This window comes from Cygnus olor, chromosome 2 (assembly GCF_009769625.2).
Source record: "Cygnus olor isolate bCygOlo1 chromosome 2, bCygOlo1.pri.v2, whole genome shotgun sequence".
In the NCBI taxonomy this organism is placed as follows: domain Eukaryota; kingdom Metazoa; phylum Chordata; class Aves; order Anseriformes; family Anatidae; genus Cygnus; species Cygnus olor.
Window position 1 is genome coordinate 142,000,112 of NC_049170.1, and position 20,579 is coordinate 142,020,690.

At 36.1% G+C, this 20,579-nt stretch overlaps 1 protein-coding gene across 3 annotated transcripts in view; it reads right to left on the minus strand.

Annotated features, from left to right (window-relative positions):
* Nucleotides 1-4,230: 4,230 nt before the first annotated feature.
* Nucleotides 4,231-20,579, minus strand: part of RSPO2 (R-spondin 2) — a 110,317-nt gene continuing 93,968 nt past the window's right edge. For all 3 annotated transcript variants that reach the window (XM_040546741.1, XM_040546740.1, XM_040546744.1), the window contains one exon: nt 4,231-4,715. In XM_040546741.1, coding sequence (XP_040402675.1) covers nt 4,606-4,715 — 110 coding nt within the window. In that variant the 3' untranslated portion in view covers nt 4,231-4,605. The remainder of the gene's footprint in view (nt 4,716-20,579) is intronic.

The window sequence follows — 20,579 nt, forward strand, 5'->3', positions numbered from 1 at the left end:
GAGGCTTCTCTTGAAAGAAACAATGCCAGGCTCGGTGTAGAGCTTTCAGTGAAGAACTAAACAGAAAGCTTATAGTGGTTTGTGGGTTACATTGTGAGAAGGGTACATTTTGTTCTTGTTGGTGTCAGTCCAAAATAACATCAGTCTAAACTTTACTGGAATTCATGCTGGCTTACACCATCAGAAGTGGAAGTGAACTAGTAGTGTCAAGAGACAAGTACATTTTGTTGGTGAAGGGAAAGAGATGTGCATTTTGAATTCAAAAGGCTCTTATACCATCTGCTGAGTGGTAGCATCAGTAATCAGTAGCATCACCCACGCTTTTAAAAAGTCATGGCACTTTTGCAGGTAGTATCCAGTTATTTTTATTCTATATGCTATTTCATAAACATAAGAAAGTTGAAACATTAATTTTGGTCTTAGTCTGCTTGCAAAAGTCTTCTCAATTTAGAACCTGTCAATTAAGATTTAATATATTTTTTTTTATTTTAATCAAAAAAGAAACAAAGTTAACATGATGTTTCATGTATTTTTGTTTTGTTTTTAGCTGACAAATGAAAATCTAACATATTTATTTTTGTTCTGCACTATAAACTCATATTGCTAAGGGAAGACATATCTCATATGTTCTATAGATATTCAATTTTCTTTCATGGGCATCTTTATATATATATAGTACATATATATATAGTATAGTATATATAGTATATAGTGTCAGAGAACAATTTCCTAATACTGACATTTGTAATATGGAAGGTTTGCATTGCCATAATGTGGAGCACAATGTGTTTTTTTTTTATTTTTTTTATTTTTTTACCCAGCAATAAGGAAAGAAAAATGTAGTAATAATTTATCACTAGCAAGAACAGCTGAGATGCATTAAAGACCAGCCAGCCACAAAATAATTGCTTTAAATGTTCACCTGTGTTTTTACTAGAAGGTTAGGAGAATGCAGGGCATATTGAGGATACAGAAGTCCTAAAAGGAGGGTGAGGCTATGAAATTCTCTCTTCTGAGAAAACTGAATAAAAGAATGTATGTTTTGGAAAAGGAATTCTTTGGACATCATCTCAATGAAACATTTTTTTGTTAACAGATGAATATAGCACGGGAAGTTCTTTATCCTGCTAATTTGAATCTTTCCTAGTTTTAAACAAATTTCCAATAGTTAATGTTTAAAGTAGAGGCATACAAACAATGTGAAGACAGAAGCTCCACAGCTCCAAATCCTTCTGGTGTTTAAAGAAACAACTGGATTCAAAAGGTAGTGACAGTTCTGAAAAGGAAAAAATGTAATCTGTGGTTATTTAGCCTGAAGAACATGCTAGAGGGAAATCCAGCTGCAGTCTTCAGCTGCCTGAACAGGGTTTAGAGAGGAGACTGAGTTCAGGATGAATAATAACAGACAGAAATCACAATGACAAAATTCTTATTGGACAACAGGAGAAAACTTCCCTGTGAAGGTGGTCAAACACTGCAACAGGGACTAAAAAGGTTGTGAAATCCTCCACCTCAGACATATCTGATTTAACTTTGGGGTTAGCCCTCTTTCAACTGGGGCCTGGGACCAGATGATCTATCTAGGTCCTTGCCAACTTCAAGAGAAGTATGATTTTATGACATCCCAAATACTATGAGTGCTTTTATAAAATCTACTGTGCAAAAGCAAGATAAAAATAGATGTCTAGGTCAAAGAAGAAACTACACATGAGGGCACTTGTTACTTAGAGATGAGTTTCCTGTGTCTATACTCTCAAGGAAAAACCAAATATGAAGATGACTAGGAAAAAAGAAATCAATGTGTTTCTAATGTATAGTGCCTGTATCCTTTTCAAACATGTAAATATCAACAAAACCATATCTGTTTGGAAAATCTCAATATTTTCCACTCCAGTGTGAGAAAATCTGCATCCACACACCTTCTCCAATTCTTCTGTTTGCATGCTATTCCGAAGGAATACACTCCTTGAATTAAAAAGGACCAAAACTATTTTAGTCAGAAGCTTGTGACAACATTTTATTGTATTTTGTAGCATTCTTTCCATGACATGCCTAATACAGTATTTGTAACCACTATTAGAAGGATGGTACGAAGGTATTCACTGCACTTACAGCCAAATTTGATAACCAGTAAGCAAAAAGGCGGCTACAATTCTTATTGTCCTTTTCTATTATTGTTATTATTATTATTTTTATTTTAAAGTGAGCATTTAAAGTCCAAAATAGCAGCCCAGGATCAGAACAATCTTACTGTCCTTAACATTATTATGTTCTAGGTAAATATGAGCATATTCTAAATGAAAGGTGAAAACCTCATGGTTAAGTGGAAGTCCACAAGCAGTTTCATGGAATGTTTGTATGTGTCTAAATTCTGCACATTTTTAGCAATATGTGTCCTAGCTAAGTATGAATATATTTGTGCTTATAGGTGCTTTATTTCCCTAGTTTATTCATAAAACACACAACCCATAAAACTAAAAATAAGATTTGTGGGATTTTTCTAAAGTATATCTCAAAGAAAGATTTGTAGGGCTCTGTGGTCTCTTTTACCTTTTTCTTTGTTGGAGAACACTGGGACTCCATGTGTGCAGTAACGCAAGTACAATTTAAGCTAGGTCAGACAGAAGCTTTATGGACTTGATCACAGTGAGAGAGCATTCAGATAGCACCTTCCCCTCTGCTCCCCCTTTTCTGGCAAGCAGTTGCAGAGGACCCACTTACTTACTGTTTCAAACCAACAAAAGATGTGAGGAGAATCATTAGAATCATTAGAATCATTAACTGTTAGAATGTATGTTAGAATCATTAACTGAGCCAGATGTCAATCCTTGGGAGGGATGGGCTCCAGACAACCATTTCTTTTTATGTTAATAAGGCCAAATACCCATGCCTGGGAGAGATGGACTCCCTCAATAGCTTGCTAAGTGCCACAGCCGACACTATGGAGCAATGGCTCTCGGTGGAGCCTATACGAGCAGCGCATCCAGTACATTCAGTATTATCCTAGCTCAGAAGTGAGTACAGGAGAGGGGGATGGAAACAACAGATTCCTATATTTTAGTTGAAAGGAATGATCCTTTTGTTAGGATAAACATGTTAGACAGACCTGTCACAACTTAAATATAAATAATTTTAACACCACACCTTGGTTTGTGTAGGTAGCGGTGCAAGGTTTAGTCCTAGAAGTAGAATAAATTCTCTAACTGACAGCATAAGTGACAGCAACTTTAGTGTGGGCTTTTTTTCCAAGCAGATATTCAAAGATCTCCTCAAATACAAGCCAATAATGCAGGATTACCAAATTAGACATCCTGAGCCATTTCAACTTCCTACAAAGACATCCCCCTGCCCCCCCATCCCCAACCCACATGCAAATTAAATTTGCTAAACCTACAAGTAACTGGCAATTCTGGGATATTGACTGGTTCTAGACATACTTTTGAATGACTGATCTTACAGTGTTTTTCTTTTGATTCTCTGTACTCAGGTGTTCAATTGCTGTATCTGACTGGATCAAGACTAACAGAAATAAATCATTGTGCATCATATTTGAAAAACTACACGTACAATCTTAGATACCAAGAACTTCTGAAAAAATTTCTTTCCTGGTACTCAAAACATCTATCATCATTATGCCTCATCTTTAAAAAGTTACCCTTCTTTTTCTTAGACAAAATACACTGGGGATGAGACAGGAGTATAGATTAGCAGAAAAGACATTTGTTTTACTAGTCTGGTAAATATACTTCAGAGCTGACACTCCACTGTCCACTGTGAGGGTCAGTACAAGGTAGTTTAGCCATATGAATGTGCTTTACAAATGAGAAAAAAATCCAGTTTGGAACTATTGAGAAATACGAAAAGATACTTAAAACATAGTAAAAAGTAAACATTTACTGGGTTATTTTAAAGTATATTACTAGAACCAACAGGACATAACTTTAAACCTGTATAAAGTATTATACATAAAAATGCATAGATGTACAGTAAATATGTTCATTTATATGTAGACAGCATAATATGTACACGTAGGGTCTGTTGCGTATCCATAACTCTAAGCAGTAATTCCTGTGGTATATTGTTTTAAAGCAGTTTTATTATACAACTGTTTCAATGTAGCAGGTGCTGAGAACAATGCACATTAACACTAAGTAGGTAAGTCATACCCATTTAATCTTGAAATGTACAAATATAGGGAAAAAAGGCCATAAATGCAATAGTACCTACACCTCCAAGACTTCCTTTTTTTTATTTAAATATGCACAAGTCCGCCTAATGGTGATACATAGGTTTCTTTCCTGCTTCCATTCAGTGTCAACATGTTGACCAAGCACTCAGTACAAAATCTTTGACACACTTCAGCACCACTTCCACTGATTCAACTCAGTGCGCTCCTGACCTTGAAGTCTTCAGGTCAAAAATAAGACGAAAAAATAAAATAAAAAAATATATAAATAAAACAAACAAGCTTGTGGGCTTCTTTTCACAAGTTATTTGCCACCAATACTGTTAAAGCAGCTGAATCGTAGTGCATCCATGGGCAGGAGCGTATAGCAGCTTTTCTGCACTTCGCAAAAAAAAAAATTAAAAAAAAAAATCAAGTCTTTACTGGCTTGTTTTATCTGTAGCTAAAAAGATGCTGTGCTGCTTCTGAGCCCTCTCCATCAAATTCTTTTTCTTCTTTTTTTTCTCCTTTGTTTTTGTTGCCCTTCTTCCTAAAAAATATAAATAAATAAATAAATAAATAAATAAATAAAATATCTATGAGTCAATTAAGTAAAGAATACAAGGCAATATTAGAATGTAGTCAAAGAACTCAGTGGCACAGAAATTACTGATGGAGACTGCAGATGTAATGCTCGGTTAATAAGCTTTGATCATCAGTGAAAACAGAACTTTTCAATACAGTACAAGAGGAAGCAGGATCCCCAACTGTCAGCACTTGTCCACATGCACAGTTTTGCTGGTATGAGTAATAATGTTTATGTGGGTCTCGATTTAATGGGATAATTCATGCAAGCAATGTTATGCAAGTGCTTAGGGCCCAGAGCCAAACAAGTACGTAGACTCTAACTCAACTAAAAGCTGGATACGTGCCTTAAACCCTTGCGTAAATTTGCTTGAGTGAGTAATCCTATTTAAGTCAAGTCCAATATATCCCTGATTTACATGAGAAATTAGGCATTGCAGCCCAAGTATTTGGCTCGATGTAGTCCTACATGCTTTGGCAGAAAGAATGCCGCCTCTGTAAAGAACTGCTATTATTGGTGATTAGCACACAGTGCCTAATTCTCACAGCACATTATTGCGCTGAAACACAAAATTCATTACGCACTTTCTGTTACTGGAAGTTCACTGAAAAATAACCAAAATCTTGAAATCAGGATCAATACAGGAAGAATTCTCAGAGATTCTCAGGGATTCTCAGGGTTCCTGAAATTAGAAAGATTTTTTTGCTCTTCACCTCTAATAATAAATCAATGCCCTTTGACTAATTTAGCAAAGATCCCATGCACTGAAAAAAAAAATTTAGACAGAAAGATCTTAATTCAGCATTGTGTTAACTTTTATATGTATGTTTAAATTCTATAAACTTTAGTAGGATTTAAGGAGATGACTGAATTTAGTCTTGAGTGAGAGTGGTCTGTGTTTTCTTGGCAGTATGATAGACTGAAATATGTGATCAATGGAGAAAAAATGACATTAATCTCTAGAGGTGTCAACCCTAAACTTTCAAGAAAAGTAAATTAATGTAAGAAAACAAAAAAAAGAAATTTCAAATAGCTGATAACACAAAAATGTGAAGATTTTTTTCTTTTTAACTACAATGACAGCACATTATTAACTGGGAGAAATGTTTGCTAGTATGACTTTGACTTACTTCCACATTGTTTTTTAACTAAAAGAATAAAGGCCCAAACCAGTATGAAACATTTTTTCTCTATTTGATAACAAGGCTGAATGAATCTGATTCTAAAATCATAAAAAATTATGATTCATTAAACACATAGGGATATATATTTAAGATTACATATTTGTAATCTGCTAATCTGCTGCCTATGCTACTATTCTAAGAATTATTACAGTACTGGCTTTTAAAACAGGACAGGACATTAAGGTAATGAGAACATGAGTTTAGCCCATATTAAAATCGCAAGGGTCCTTGGAGTTTACTTCTGCTTCTCGTTAAAGTCTGGCATTAATACTACTATGGCATTTTGCCATTTTTAAATCTAGTTAATCCTACAAAGTAAAACTTCAGTCCAACCAATCATTAATCAAAGCTGCTTTTAAGTTAAAACTCTTTAGTAACACTGTATCTAATGACTAGGCACACCTAATGAGGTCAGAGAGAAGTAATAGTTGACACAAAGGGCCATTACAACAAGATGGTTTTGATTACACAAATTTCCATATCACAATTTTGTCATTCTATTAGTTGGTATATTGCAAGGCATCAGAACTGGGTTGAATATATAGTTGAACATTGCATTCTGTATTGCATTTTAAATATATTTTTTTATTATTTTTTTTTTCACCTGAGTCTTGAAATATTATTAAGGAAGTAGCAGATGAGGGAAAAAACAAACTGAAACAAGTGACAATCCTGTTAGTCAGAAGACCACCAGAACAGTTTTGCTGTACAGTTTGCACAGTGATCTCACATTGTGAAGTTTTGCACTGTACAGAACACTCAGTAAAAAGAAATATAATTTCCAGTCAGTGCCACACCTAATTTTCTCTACAATGTCCTCCTGAAAACTAAAGTAAGAGCTTACTGCAAATTTCAGGTAGTAACAGGTTCTATTATTTCTCCTCTGAAAAGTCTGACATGCACAGGTAAAATGACACACAGCCTGCTTGGTGTGTATGTTTAAGCCTTACAAAATAGCTCCTGTAAGTGTCAAATCATATTGCTAGCTGATGCTCTGCAGCAGCCATCTGGCTGCCTGCATGGAGAAGGCAACACACCTTCTTTTACACGTCTTGCAGTAGAAACCTGTGGAAAGGCAGTACCACGGAGCCCTGCATGCCTCATAACTTGCTCTCATGTTATTGAGACCCTTGTTTGCTCATTAAATTTCAAGTGCTGTGTTGCACATAATAAGTTTTATTATTTTCAGGACAATGCTAAACTACACAGACAATATCCAGATGACTGGCAATGCTAACACAGTCCCAAATGGCAACTGTCACTTTAACCAGAAAACTGAACATGAACAGTTTTCCTTGGCTAAACATCAGCTCCCGTATCGCTACCAGGATACAACAGAGATTAGAGATTAGCAGAAAAGCAGTGACTATAAAGACTAGAGAGTTCAAACAACGTATGTTGCTGAGGTCCCAGTGCATGAGAACTTTTATTAAATTCAGACTTCAATTACAGTCCTGATTCTGTCAGCAAAAGCACAGTCAACAGAAGTAACTTCCGAATGTCTTGCTACAGGCTTCTTTTGAAGAACACAATACAGAAAGCAGATCCCCAGAGAAGATCTGAGAGCCAGACTCTCCAGGTTCCCCAACAGCAGGGCCACAGGGTGAGGATGGCCATCAGAGGAGACCTTCCCTGGGTACCAACAGCAAGCATGGCAGCAGCTCCCTCCACTCCAGGAGATGTTTCAGGGTGGTGGTGGACCTTGTCTACAGTGACACTTGGGTGGCCTCCTCCATGTCTGGCCATGCTCCCTGATCCTGAGAGCAAAAGCCCTGCCTCCAAGGCCCTCTCTCTGTTGGGGCTCTGTTGTTCTTAGGTTTGCTTAGGCTGTTATCATAGAAACACAGAATCATCTAGGTTGGAAAAGACCTCCAAGATCATCTAGTCCAACATTACGTAGCAAGTCCCATCACTAATCCATGTCCCTTAGTGTCACATCCACATATTTTCTCCAGGGATGGAGACCACCACTTCCCTGGGCAGCCCATTCCATGTTGAAAAGGAGTGGATATTAGCAGTGGTTTATTTTAGTCCAGAATTTACCACTGCACACACAAGGAAAATCCTGGATTGGGGCAAGTTGTCTGAAGAGAAAGAGGGGGGGAACATAAGGACAGGTTTTACCTCCACTGTGTGGATTGCCAGCCCTCAGAGGGAGCAGGTGGATAAAAAAGCCAGACTAGCCTTGCTCTGCAAAAGCCTCCACTATGGGCCAGAAAAGCAAGCCACCCCTTTGAGTAAGAGTGACGAAGCTATTTGTAATAACTGCTGAAACCTATACAGCCCAGATTGTGTAAAAATAGGGTTACTAGAAAGGGAAAAACCCTACAGTCCCCCTCCACACGTCCTGGGAAGCACTGGGGCCTCACATCAGGCTCTGCCACAGCCTGTTACTCAGCCCAGCGTTTCCTCCCAGCCTGGCTCCAGCTCTCTCCCATCAATAGCAGGTTACAGCATTACTGTACAGGACACGGAGTGACAATATCTGAGATAATAATCCCAGTCCACATAGCCTATAAAACCCTTCTTATCAGAAACAGAGCCCCAGGGAGCAGATCGTTGAGCGCAGCACCTGGCATCTGCAGCCAGCAATGCTCTTTAAGCGACATCACATCGTCTCCAGCGATAACTTGCCCGCCTGTCAGCTGGCAGATAGCCACAGGCTTTGTTTCCCCTTTCCAAGTTATAGGCCTCCACATCAGATCTGATTTTCAATCTTTATTTTATTACTGCAGACAACATATCCTTGAAAGACCTTGGTGTGAACAGCAGTGGGAGCAAATACAAATAATTCAGTCAAAGAGCAGGATATCTGAACGCGGGCTGTTCAGGTTACTGTATTCCTGTTTCTATTTCAACTGGCTTTTCCCTTGCACGCTAACAAGCTAACTAACTTTTCCTTGAAAAGCATTTTTTATCTCAAACTCCCTTAAAAAAAAAAAAAAGAGTGCCTCGATTTTTATTATCTGAGTCAGCTCAGAACAAAATTTAGAAAAATATGTTTAATACTTTGTATAGTCATGTGTAGACACTGAAAGATGTGTATGGCCTAAGAAAGAGCAGAAATATAGTTAGATTTGGTGTTCAGTTATTTAGCAAATAAAATCCTTAAAAAGCTTATCTATCACTCTGTATCTCACAGTTCTGCACAGAAGCAAGACTGGCAAAGACAGTCAATAAAATCCTTTATTTCAATGTTATACAATTCGGCTTTGCTGTTTGCTTTGTAAATGACTAATGGATAATTCTTTTTTTTTTTTTTTTTTTGTTTCTACAAAGTATATTATCACAATCATCTGTATTTTTATAGTGTTATTCATTAAACTTTTTTTTGGACTCCTTGTTTATGGTAGGTGTATGGCCAACTAATATGCTGTGCAATGAAACATTATTGTTAGATAATAATGTAACACGGTTTCTAATGGTATAATAATATACAGGCAAAGGTATAACAACATCTAGGCAATATTATAATTCCAACATCAATTCCTGGGGAAAAAAAAAAAATGTATTTATGCTAATATACACAGCAATTGTCTATACACCATAGAGTAATAGCTGTGAGTAACTTTGTCCATATGTGAAGGCCATTTTTTCTTTTATGTTGTTGCTACTGTACCACTTTATTATCATTGCTCCTAAAGCAGATGCATGTTGCTATATTAGAGATTCGTGCTCAGTTCCCTGGCTTGTCTCCTACCCTGAGTTCAAAGGGATTTGGAAATACTGCATGTTCCTTCTGGATTGACCCTTCTGGTCAATTCAGGATACACATTAGTTGGTTCAGAAGGAGTCTTCATTAACTTCTGTCAGCTGCAAAAGTGGCTTTCTCGAGGCAGAATTTGTGGGGCAGATTCTTAACACTCAGGGCCAACCTGACTCTCTAGAATTAAAATAAAGCAGATATATTTACAGACTCCCAGCCATACTGCTTGAGGCCCTTGGCTCAGACATCAGCATCAGTTCAGTGGCCAAATTGTCCTTCATTTGCGGTGTAAATACTGTTGTACATACAGCTCTTCTAATGAAACATGTCCACTTTTAGTTTCAGCAGACAGAAAAAATGAAATGTGTTTTCATCCACATGAGGGCAGTAAGGATTTCAATCTAAAACATTTAACAAAAGAAAAGAAAAAAAATCTGCATCTTTACTTCACAGTGTAATTCCCTCACAAATTTTCAGTGTTCTCACATAAAAATTATTTTATTTCAGAGAGATCAAAATGCCTAATACTCCCTTCTTTATTTAAAACATTTTCCTCTTCCATTGATGACTACAGAATGATGGGACTTAAAAATGTCCCTTCTAGTATTTTCATACGCAGAATTTGCATTGCACTGTAAAGGCACAGTGGTGTCCTGGGATAATAGCATACCTCATTAAATGCACATTTTGATCTTTTCTTCCATTTCATTTGGCCTTTTAGGAGCCAAATGTTGCATACTTGTAAAACATTCTCCTACAGATGTAGTTCTAATTAAGATCCTGAGTGTGGCAGCATCTCCTCTGCAGGGTGAGCTAGAAACGTTATAGTACTCAAGTCAACAAAAAAACAACAAACATACAAACAAACAAAACAAACAAGCAAACAAAGGATTCAGTCCAGAAATTATTCTCCAATAGAAAATCATTCCCTGGTACTTTCAGTTGGATGAAAAATATCTGATACTGAAAGTGCCAGAGAAATACACAAATTGTTAAGAAATCTTATACATTCAGTAAAAGAAAAAAGAAAATCCCCACTGCTACTAACTCAAGCCTAAAGTGTGGCTAAAGCATGATTTACAAACTTACTCTGACAAGTGGTCCACAGGAAGACAACACAATGAACTTTAGCATAGCAAACCTTACATCATGGGCATCACTACCCTTATCACCTGTTACGGAGTTAATGACAGCTTTCCTAATAAAAATTTATTCTGCAGTTATTTTTTAACATTATCAAATTTAAGCTTAAATTGTCTATGCTCAGTGTGTTCTACGGAAAGAATATGACTAGGGGGAGGTCAGCCAAAATAGCCATTTTGGGCAGGGAGTGAAAGAGATTGGGACTTGGATGGTGGCACTGGAAAAAAAAAAGGCAAATGGGTTGAGGAGATGGGACAGAAGGGGACAAGTGTCAGAAACTAGTGCCTCATTCTCCTGGTTGAATTTCTGTTGTTGTTTGAAGTCTTACATAAACACATTTGCCTCAGAAGACAACAGAAAGGATGTTATGATCATATAAAGTACATAATCAGCCCATGCCACCATTTCTAATCCCAAAATATCAGATTTTATAAACATGGGTTAATATTTGCAAAGCACTGAAATATGAGAACAATGAACACCTTAGAAAAGTCATGAATTATTTAATGTTCTAAGGGTCGAATAATGTTGAGCAAATTAGGCCTCAGAACAATTACTGAGTAAAAATAGAAAAAAAAAAATCTAATTATACTATAACGTAACTGATATGAAGAAGGAGGAAATGAAGGCATTTCTTCAGCTTTGAAGTGCTTGATTTTGCAAACTTAATGGTCTTATTTTTTACTTTTTCATATAATACTAATAATTATATAAATTATACATATTTGTGGTCTATTGAAATTAATAAAGCTATTACAATAATAGACTATGAAAATGAGTTCCCTTATGTAAAAGGCACAGTTAGATGATTTTTGCGCATTCTTCTCTGTTTGACCTGAGCTTTCCTGATGAAAACCAGGGAAATTTCTGCCTTGAATAGACTTTGTACTTTCTACATAAATTGGTATGAAAACATTGGTAATGCAGAGCTAACTTCTGTGATATCTTATTCAGCTCCTGGCAGTCAGAATTCTGACATCTTATTTTCAACTTAATCATTTCACAATTTAGGGTAAATGATTATACCCCATCCTACACACAACACTGCATATAACTGGTGTTTGTATGTTGCCAGACAGAGATGAAGGATAATTTAAAAGAAGCACATAATAATTTATTGACTTTAAAACAAAAAAAAAAATCTGTATCCCAAATTTCTGTATCTCAATCTCACTAGTTCTTTTTATTTCAACATATCCACTAAGAAGTGAAAGCTTTTATTATTTAGGGGAAGAATAAGCAAAGTGAGGTACTCTTTTCCTCCAAAAAGTACGTATCTACTTTTCATCTGGCCTGAATGAAAACTACTTAAGCAAAACTAAAATCTGATGTTCTTTTCTTCTAGACAATATCGAGTATCACCAGACATTGTCATCGAATTAAGAGAGAGATTCCTGCACAAAGAATGGAATTTATATGTCACAGTCTCCTAAGAGTTCAGAGGAGTTTTCCTCAACTTCAGAGCAAATTGACTGAGTAGTCTTACATTGCTGAAACACAGCTTTCTCCACAGTGCAGTTTTACAACATGCACAGTAGATGGCAGTGAGATATTAACTGAAAAATGGTTTCCACTTCCATCAAAGAATATTCATTTTTCTTTGTAGAAGTATACCCATTTACTCTGCCTAAAAAAATAAAACTGATAGAACATAAAAATTAGGACTTCACACATACACACTCAGAAAAGAAAGCAAAAATAAGCACACTGTGGGAAGAGGAAAACTAGCAAACTCTAGGTTACATGGAAACTCACAGAAAACTCTGATGGAAGACCTGAGCTTAACTGAGTACTATAGATGTTCAAACGTTGGGTATCGTACTCCTTTTAGCCACAGTTATGTGAAAATATGTCAGTCTCCAATGCAGCCAAAATGTTAATCTAAAGTGGATTTAGCTCAGAATTCAAAAGTTCTGGACATTGGTGGCAAAGAGGTTACTCACCATCCTTATCTCAGTCAGCACCATGCCAGATCAGACGCTTTGCAAGCACAGCCAAGCAAAATATTTCCAATGGAAGGCTGGTTTGTTTTTTTTTGTTTCTTCCTTTCACAATTCAATATAAAGTAAATTTTGAAAGTAATAAAAAAAAATTATACCCAGTCAAGAATTTGCATACATATGTAAATATACTTTATATATATAGTCAACAGTTAGAACTGAAAACTCTAACTGGCTTTGAACTTCTATATGTTTGATTGAACTCTGATCTGACTTAAAACTCTTTTGTTGGTATTTTAAAATATTCTTTTTTTTTTCCCCCTTTTCTGCCCACTTTAATTCATTTTTTTAATCTCTTCTTATAGTGAATATAAAATAATTTTTCTTGTTATAACATTTATTTGTGGCACCTGCAAGATTTAATTTCATATTAGAAATTGCATCAAGGAATGTTCCATCCATTGTACTAAAAGTTCCATCAAAGGTCTCTTACAGAGAAAGACTACACTGGAAAGCTGATTTTATTATTTAGTTATTTATCTAGAGATTTTTGTTCTATAAAATACTATTTAGTTCTGAAGGGTTTATCTTTTTATTTCCCTTTAAGGATTCTGACCTAGAACCGAATACAGGAACAATTTTGTTCCACAGCTACAGCTCAGATAATAGTTTCAACAGTCTATTCTGCTTCTCTTTAAGTAATGCACAGATAATCTTTCCAAGACTCAGTAAGAAGAGAGGCTACACTGCACACCTGACTACTGAATAAACTACTGTCAAACAGGATGACCCCTGATGAATAGCAACTGAAAACCTATTGGTTTTTAATATATTATTTCTAATCATATGATGTAAAATGATTACCTAGGTCTGCTCATCAAGAGCAGTGTACTAGATCAGCTGCTAAACCTGAGTTGCTCACATATGCTCATTTGGTTTATACTTGAGAAGGGGCTGAAACAGAAGATATTAATGCTGCCTTCCTGACTTTGGTCAGGTTGGTCTCTGTTTATCCTTAGCTATAGCAGTGTGCAATGTGTAAACTTTCCCCTTCTCCTCAGACATTTTTCTGGTGCGGGAAGAGGAAATACTTTCACCTGTTTTCTTCACTAAATCTGCAACCAGAACTTCACTCTATCCTTTATAGTTTTCACTATCGGTACTATGGTCATGATGGGGTCACTGTCTCAGTTTTCTAGTTACAGAAGACCAGAAGACTTCTGTATAAGCTTATCTTTTCCATTACTCCCCCTGTGCTGGTGCAGTGCAACACACTTTCTATACCTAATGATCTGAATTTAGCTTTCAGGACCTCCCTTTACCTGCACACTGTGGCCACAGACTTCTCCACAGCATTCACTTTAAGTCTCTCAAGGGGTCCCGTGGGATTTACTGCCTTTCTACCTGGGAGAGTAAGTTGCTGAAAGTTTCCCAAGGTTATTGCATATCCAGTTACTGACCTTTCAAGGATTCAAACCCCCCCAGAAGCAAGAGGGGAAAGACTTCTCTGCAGCTATTTATAAAGGCAGACACAGATAATTCTTCTGAAGCTGTAACTCTGTAATCATTTAATCTACCATAAATTCAGGCAGCCACTGAAAAGGGGGAGTTACCCTTCTTCCTGCTTTTACCTCCCTCACAGCAGCTTGTTCCCCATCCTTCCCACATGTAGGGGCCAGGTCATCATCAAACAGTATCACAGAATACCCCCAAACACTGTACCTCACCTGTCTGCTGTGTTTTGGCTGGGCAGCCAGCACCCTCCCCTGCCCCTTCAGGAGATGTCTCAGGAAACAGTACAGGCCAGGGCCATGCTCCTGTAGGCATGTCCCTGGTTGGGGAGCTCTAAGCAGAGTAATGCAGATGTGGATCCTTGTCTGTTGATGCTGGTGACAAAGCAGCCCCCAGCACATTTAATTAACTGCTATTGACATAGTCACTATCTTTGAGCCATGGGCAATCTGGATTTAAGAGATGTTCTGATGTATATGGCTTTATCCCTAAATGTACTTCAGTAGCTCTCTTGCCAGCTTAGAATCACAGAATGGTTTGGGTTGGAAGGGACCTTAAAGACCTAATTCCATGCGCAGGGAGCCTCCTGCTTGAACATTAGCACTTTTCCATGACAGCCTATGAGGGCTCTTGGACTTACTGCACACATGGAGCCTGCTAACACTCGTAAGCATGCTAGGTGTATTTATGTTGCAACCAGTTGCTTCTACATCATATAGCTACAGAAGGGTTATTCACTATCTGAAGCTTGTAAAAGGGCACTTTTCTGCCTAAATCCTATTTATTTCCCAATAGTCACACATCAGTTTTTCACAGATGTTAAAATTAATACTGCACAGCCATTGACAGAAAATAAATAGGTATAGTATCCAATATGGCACTGTATCTTGCTAAAACTTTTGTTTGTGCACAAGTATCATCAAGCCATTGTCACAATTTTAGAAACAAACCACAAGCCAATAACCAAATTAACTCTAGGCTTATTACTAGACTTAGCAACTTCAAGTATCTTGTTTGCCTTGAGGTTAACAGAAGCAGTTCTTACCTGAAGTTCACTACATCAAGACTGTTTCAAACCTGTATATCTTTACAAAGTCTGTAGAGGAAATAATAAATACCTAGATAAGAAAATTAGACATTGCATGTCTCTTTAAGAATGCTCATTCTTAAATTAAAATTAAAAACATGGTTTATTCCTTAAAACTAAAGAAGATGTGCTGATTGCAGGTGAGAAGCGGGTTCAAGAGAAAGTCTAGTGAGATTTCTTACATAAACATGAGCTATCATATGTTGCTCTCTTATGCTGTTGACGTTAATAACTTGTTGGAGAAAGGCATCCGGTATAGATCTGAAGGAAACAAAGGATCCACCACTTCCTCTGGTAATTTTTCCAGCAGTTAATCATTCCACTGTTAGAAATATGCACGCAATTCCTAACTTAAATTTTAATATCCAGCTATTACTTCTCATTATACCTTTCAAAATCAGACTTTTTCTCTTTATGCGCTGTAGATCATCACCTTTTTTGAGAAGTTAAACACATATGTTTTTGTGTTTATAACATTAAGGTTATTTTGTAGCCCTCAAAAAAAAAAAAAGTTTGTGACTCATCTCTGGTTCAGTTTTTCAGTAACTTTTATAAATAATGTTTCTCTCATCAGATGTTTCAGTTCTGCTCATATATAGGCTAAAACTAATCAGTTTTACTGTGCTTTTTCATATTACATCATTACAGAGCCAAGAAATGCATGCTTGTTCTTTTTTTGTTTGTTTGTTTTCTCACAACATTGTAGTAGACTCAATATTTCTTCTAAGAAACATTTTTTTTTTATATATATGCAATTCCTCATCCTGCAGGTATGCATTCATAGGTCAATACTTCTTTGATCTTCCAGTATAACATTACATTTAACTACATGAAAATAAATTGTATTTGAATGGGACCACTTTACAAAGCAAAGAAATTATTATACTAGAGTATTGTTTACTATTATAAACAGAATTTTTATTTTAATTTTTAAATAGGATTGACTGAAACAAACAGCAATGCTGTATAGTACCATATTAAGGCCATCATAACTTTCTCCTTGACATCCAGCCAGCATGTGGTTTAATTTTACTGTGGTAAAGATAAGAAAACTTTATAGATCTATAAAAGTCCCAAGTTTAAACATATCCATTTCAAGTACAGTAGCTATTCCTGCCTGTGACTTCTGTGATGCTTTTATTTGCTTCATTTCTACAGATTCAAATATTAATCTAAAAGGAGATCAACTGATTTTGCAAAAGCTTTCCACATATGAATGTACAGTATCATTCGTTACATGAAGAAATTTTATCTTGAAATGAATTCTGCATGGATAAACTTATCTGCCAGTTGTACAATAAAAATAAAACAAACCACATTGGGCTGGACTTGACTGTAAGCCTCTTAGAGCCTCCACCAACTTTTACACCAGAAGCTGCAAAAAATAGACAATAAAATGTGATTTGACAGGGAAGTGCCGTAGAACCTAGAACTGTTATTCACCTTCACCATAAAAACCTATGTCTAGAAAGAGCCATGAAACCTGAACAGATTGCATTTCCAGAATGAAATGAGTATTGCCGAAGTTATGAGGAATGCCCCTTTCTGGATACAACTGGAGCAGCTGAGGACATTTGCCCCAGCAATGCCTCAGTGCCCAGCACCTGGCAATCATTGCTCTCACAGCTTTGTGTGCAGAAGAGACTGTATTAGCAACTGCTAATCCACATAAGCAGAAAACAGGGCCTGCAGGACCACTCAAGCTATCTACCTGGGTCCTTAAGGCCACCCGGATGACCCTGCGCAGGACTGAATGGGAGTGATCCTGTTCCCTCCCTGGCACAGCTGTGTAGCCGTGAACACGCGGAGCAGGGCAGCACTGCCTTCAGATACGTAGAAAACATGCAAATCTGAACGAAGTTTACATTGAAAATGACTTTCCTAAACTGAAGTTACACCTCGACAATAAACTTATCCACAAGAGCTGTTTCACGTACTTAGACTGAATAATGAGCATGAATTTCAACCCTAAGTGCATCACTATTTAAACATGTTGTATTTAAAACATTTATATATATATATCAGTACTATATATATATAGTGTATATATATATAGTGTATATATATATATAGTGTGTATATATTTATATATATAGTACTGATTTTAAGAAAAACACTGAAATACTTTTTTTTCCTACCCAGAGGTTACAGACATGGATATGTTAGGGGAATGAATGGTCTGCAGCACCTCTGTTGACAGCCTGTTGCTGCAGATGCTCTCAGCACCACAGGGGGCTGTCTTCCCCTCTCATATACACAGCAGCTGGATTCAGCCTTGGCATCACATGATAAGAAGCAGTATAACGTGGTGTCTAATAATACATATGGAGTGGACAAATTAGGTTATCTTCATATTCTGATTTACATCTGCAAGAAAGACAGAACTATATTTCCACCATCAGTTTAAAGTCATTCTAAACTAAAATGAATACTGAAGGTTTTTTTTTCCTGCATAAAATATTTAAAATATATATTCACTGATAAAGCTGAAAAAAAAAGAAAAAAAAAAAAGTGTGGATGCTTTGTTAAGACAAAACGGAAAACGAATATATGAAATAAACACAGCATGTAGCTTAAGGGCCACTTGCCATAAAAGGCTTTTCCTGACTGGAAGTTACAGATGTACTTAAAAAACAGATGTACATCAAAGGCTGTTGATTAGAAGCACAGAGAGAAGTAATTATCAGTTATTTTTCTTCCAAAAAGAAATTCTTTATTCTAATACCAATAAAACCTTAGTATGTACAGAATGAGTCTATGGGTTTAATTAACCATATGAAAATATCAATGTATATGCTATTCCTGTTCCACGTCATCACTCTCTCATGGATACTTTGGGTGCGCTTCTGACAGATGCTTCATTGGTTTTGTTATTGTGTTACAGTGTTAGGTTAAAGATATTGCATAACTGAAATTGTTCGAGATCAATTCATTTTAAGCTTAGAAAACAAATCCCTGATGCTAACAGTTCTTTGTGGGCCAGAGGTATTTCCACCAGTAATAGAGAGACCATCCTGAACACTACAGCTGGTACAGCAGGACAAACCACACTCCTTGCTAAACTGGTGGCCAGACACAAGTAGTACAGGTTTGAATGCTGTCCTGAAATACCAGCAGCTTCCCTGGCACATTTCTGACTCATGTCAAATAGTAATTCTCCCAGGAATGGTACATTCCTTTCTGTACATTTTTTGCAGAATATCAAGAGATGATGAAAGAAACCTTAACTCTTTAAAACTATTGACTAACTTCAAATTAGTAGCTGTTTTTCAGGCAACAACTTTTACATTTCTGATTTGGGACACAGTTGTGATAAGCCCCCAGACTGCAATGTATGGATCTAAAAGCAGACATCTGAGTGCATACTTTGACTGCATACTCAGCCTGGGCTGACACTGTTTCAAATGCTGGAAGGAAGTATTTATTTGAATCAAGCTCAGTTAAGTGATTATCAGCTTCACACATTGAAGTATAGTTGAGCTCTACTGAATGCTAATTATTTCATCATGTTAGCAAATACTCATTTCTTGGCCAGTGTCTTCATCACAATTTGTTCCATGTGTTGATGTAAACTGTCCTATAAGATTAATAGTGGGTGACAACTGGATCATTTTAGGGTGTGACATACTTATTAAATTAGTTACAAACATCCACTCAACTGTTTATTTTATTTACTGAGACAATTAATCCACCATTTATGCCACTTTCCTTCTCTTTAAATAAGACTGGAAGACAACATTTTAAAATTCTCCTTTGCTGACTTCAGGAAATTCTTTTCAAAATTCTGCTGGAATTTATTCTCCTTCTAATTGTGCTTAACATCTTGCCGATTTCCTTCTGTGTAGCCAAGTGATAACTGACTCCTTAACACTATCCTTTATTCTCCTTAAAGTGCTGTACACACATTTGGCTTTGATGTGATTTCTGCTGTTGTTATTTTTTGTGTAAATAAACTTTAGATAATAGCAATATCCCCGGACCAGAATTGAATGGTAAAGATAAAGTACTAATATCCAGTCAAAAAGAAATGTTTGTAACAAAAGCATTTCTCCCTGGTTTGCCTGTCTACACAGAGAATTAAATTTTCCACAATTATATGAATTATTAGTTAGAAATTGTCAGTATTGTAGTTTTCCTCTAACAGAACTATAGAAACATCCTAGGTAGAATAATACTCTCTGTTAATTTTATTTGTCATATGTACACGTTTTTGTTTGTTAGTGGATGATTAGTAGTAACTTATTTCCTATGATGTGTAAATTTTCTCTTCAAAAAAGTTTTTGGTGTATTAGAAAGTTAAGAATCACAAAACAGATTAACTCTCACATCTCTATGATGAACCTTCAGAATGCACTTAATAGTTATATATATGTAGTTAACTAAACACAGCAATCCTGCCACCTATACAATAAGCATGCCACACAGAAAATTAAGTTTTAAAATGAACATTAAGATTTAGCATCAACATCACAAGTTCTTTGAGTATATTAGTTATTTGCAAAGTTAAATTTTCATTCATACACAGTTGACTTTTAAAAGAAAATACCTTAGTCATTTGAATATTTTGTAATACTGAAAATAATTCAACCACTTTAAACTACTGATCAGTTTCTGCATGGGTCTATCCAAGAGAAGAACCACACAGAAACATTTAAGAGTCATCTGTGATATAAGAGCAACAAAGCAATTATTCATTGTCAGGAAATGTGTTTATTTAGATTAAATGACCATTACATTGTTCTTTTCCAAGAAATACAATTCAATGCTCTTTACACAATATGCTATTTAAAAATATTTTGACTTAATAAATGAGATTGGTTTTTTTTTTAATCTGTATAAATATACAAGTGACATACTTGTGAAACAAGGCTTTCCATGCCAAGCATCAAATATGGGGAATTTTTATGATTTAGTATGAATTCCTGGAAAACACCATTTATCAGAGAAAAAACTGGCCAAACTTTCACAGTATCTGCTCTAACAGGCGCCACTGCAACGGACTTCAGACCTACAAATAGGCCAAGAACAGAAGCTAAAACTAACAATGAACAATGCAATATGTTACAAAGAGGGAAAACAGCTTTTTTTTTTTTTTTTCCTAGATGGTAATAGATGGGATTGATTTTGATCCATAATTTACATAGTGAAGAACTTAACTGGTCTGATTTCATCAAATATTGTTTTGATAAGTGATTCCATTCTGAATTTTCATTTCAATTGTTTGGCAATGAAAATATAGTCATTTTTGAAGAGTTG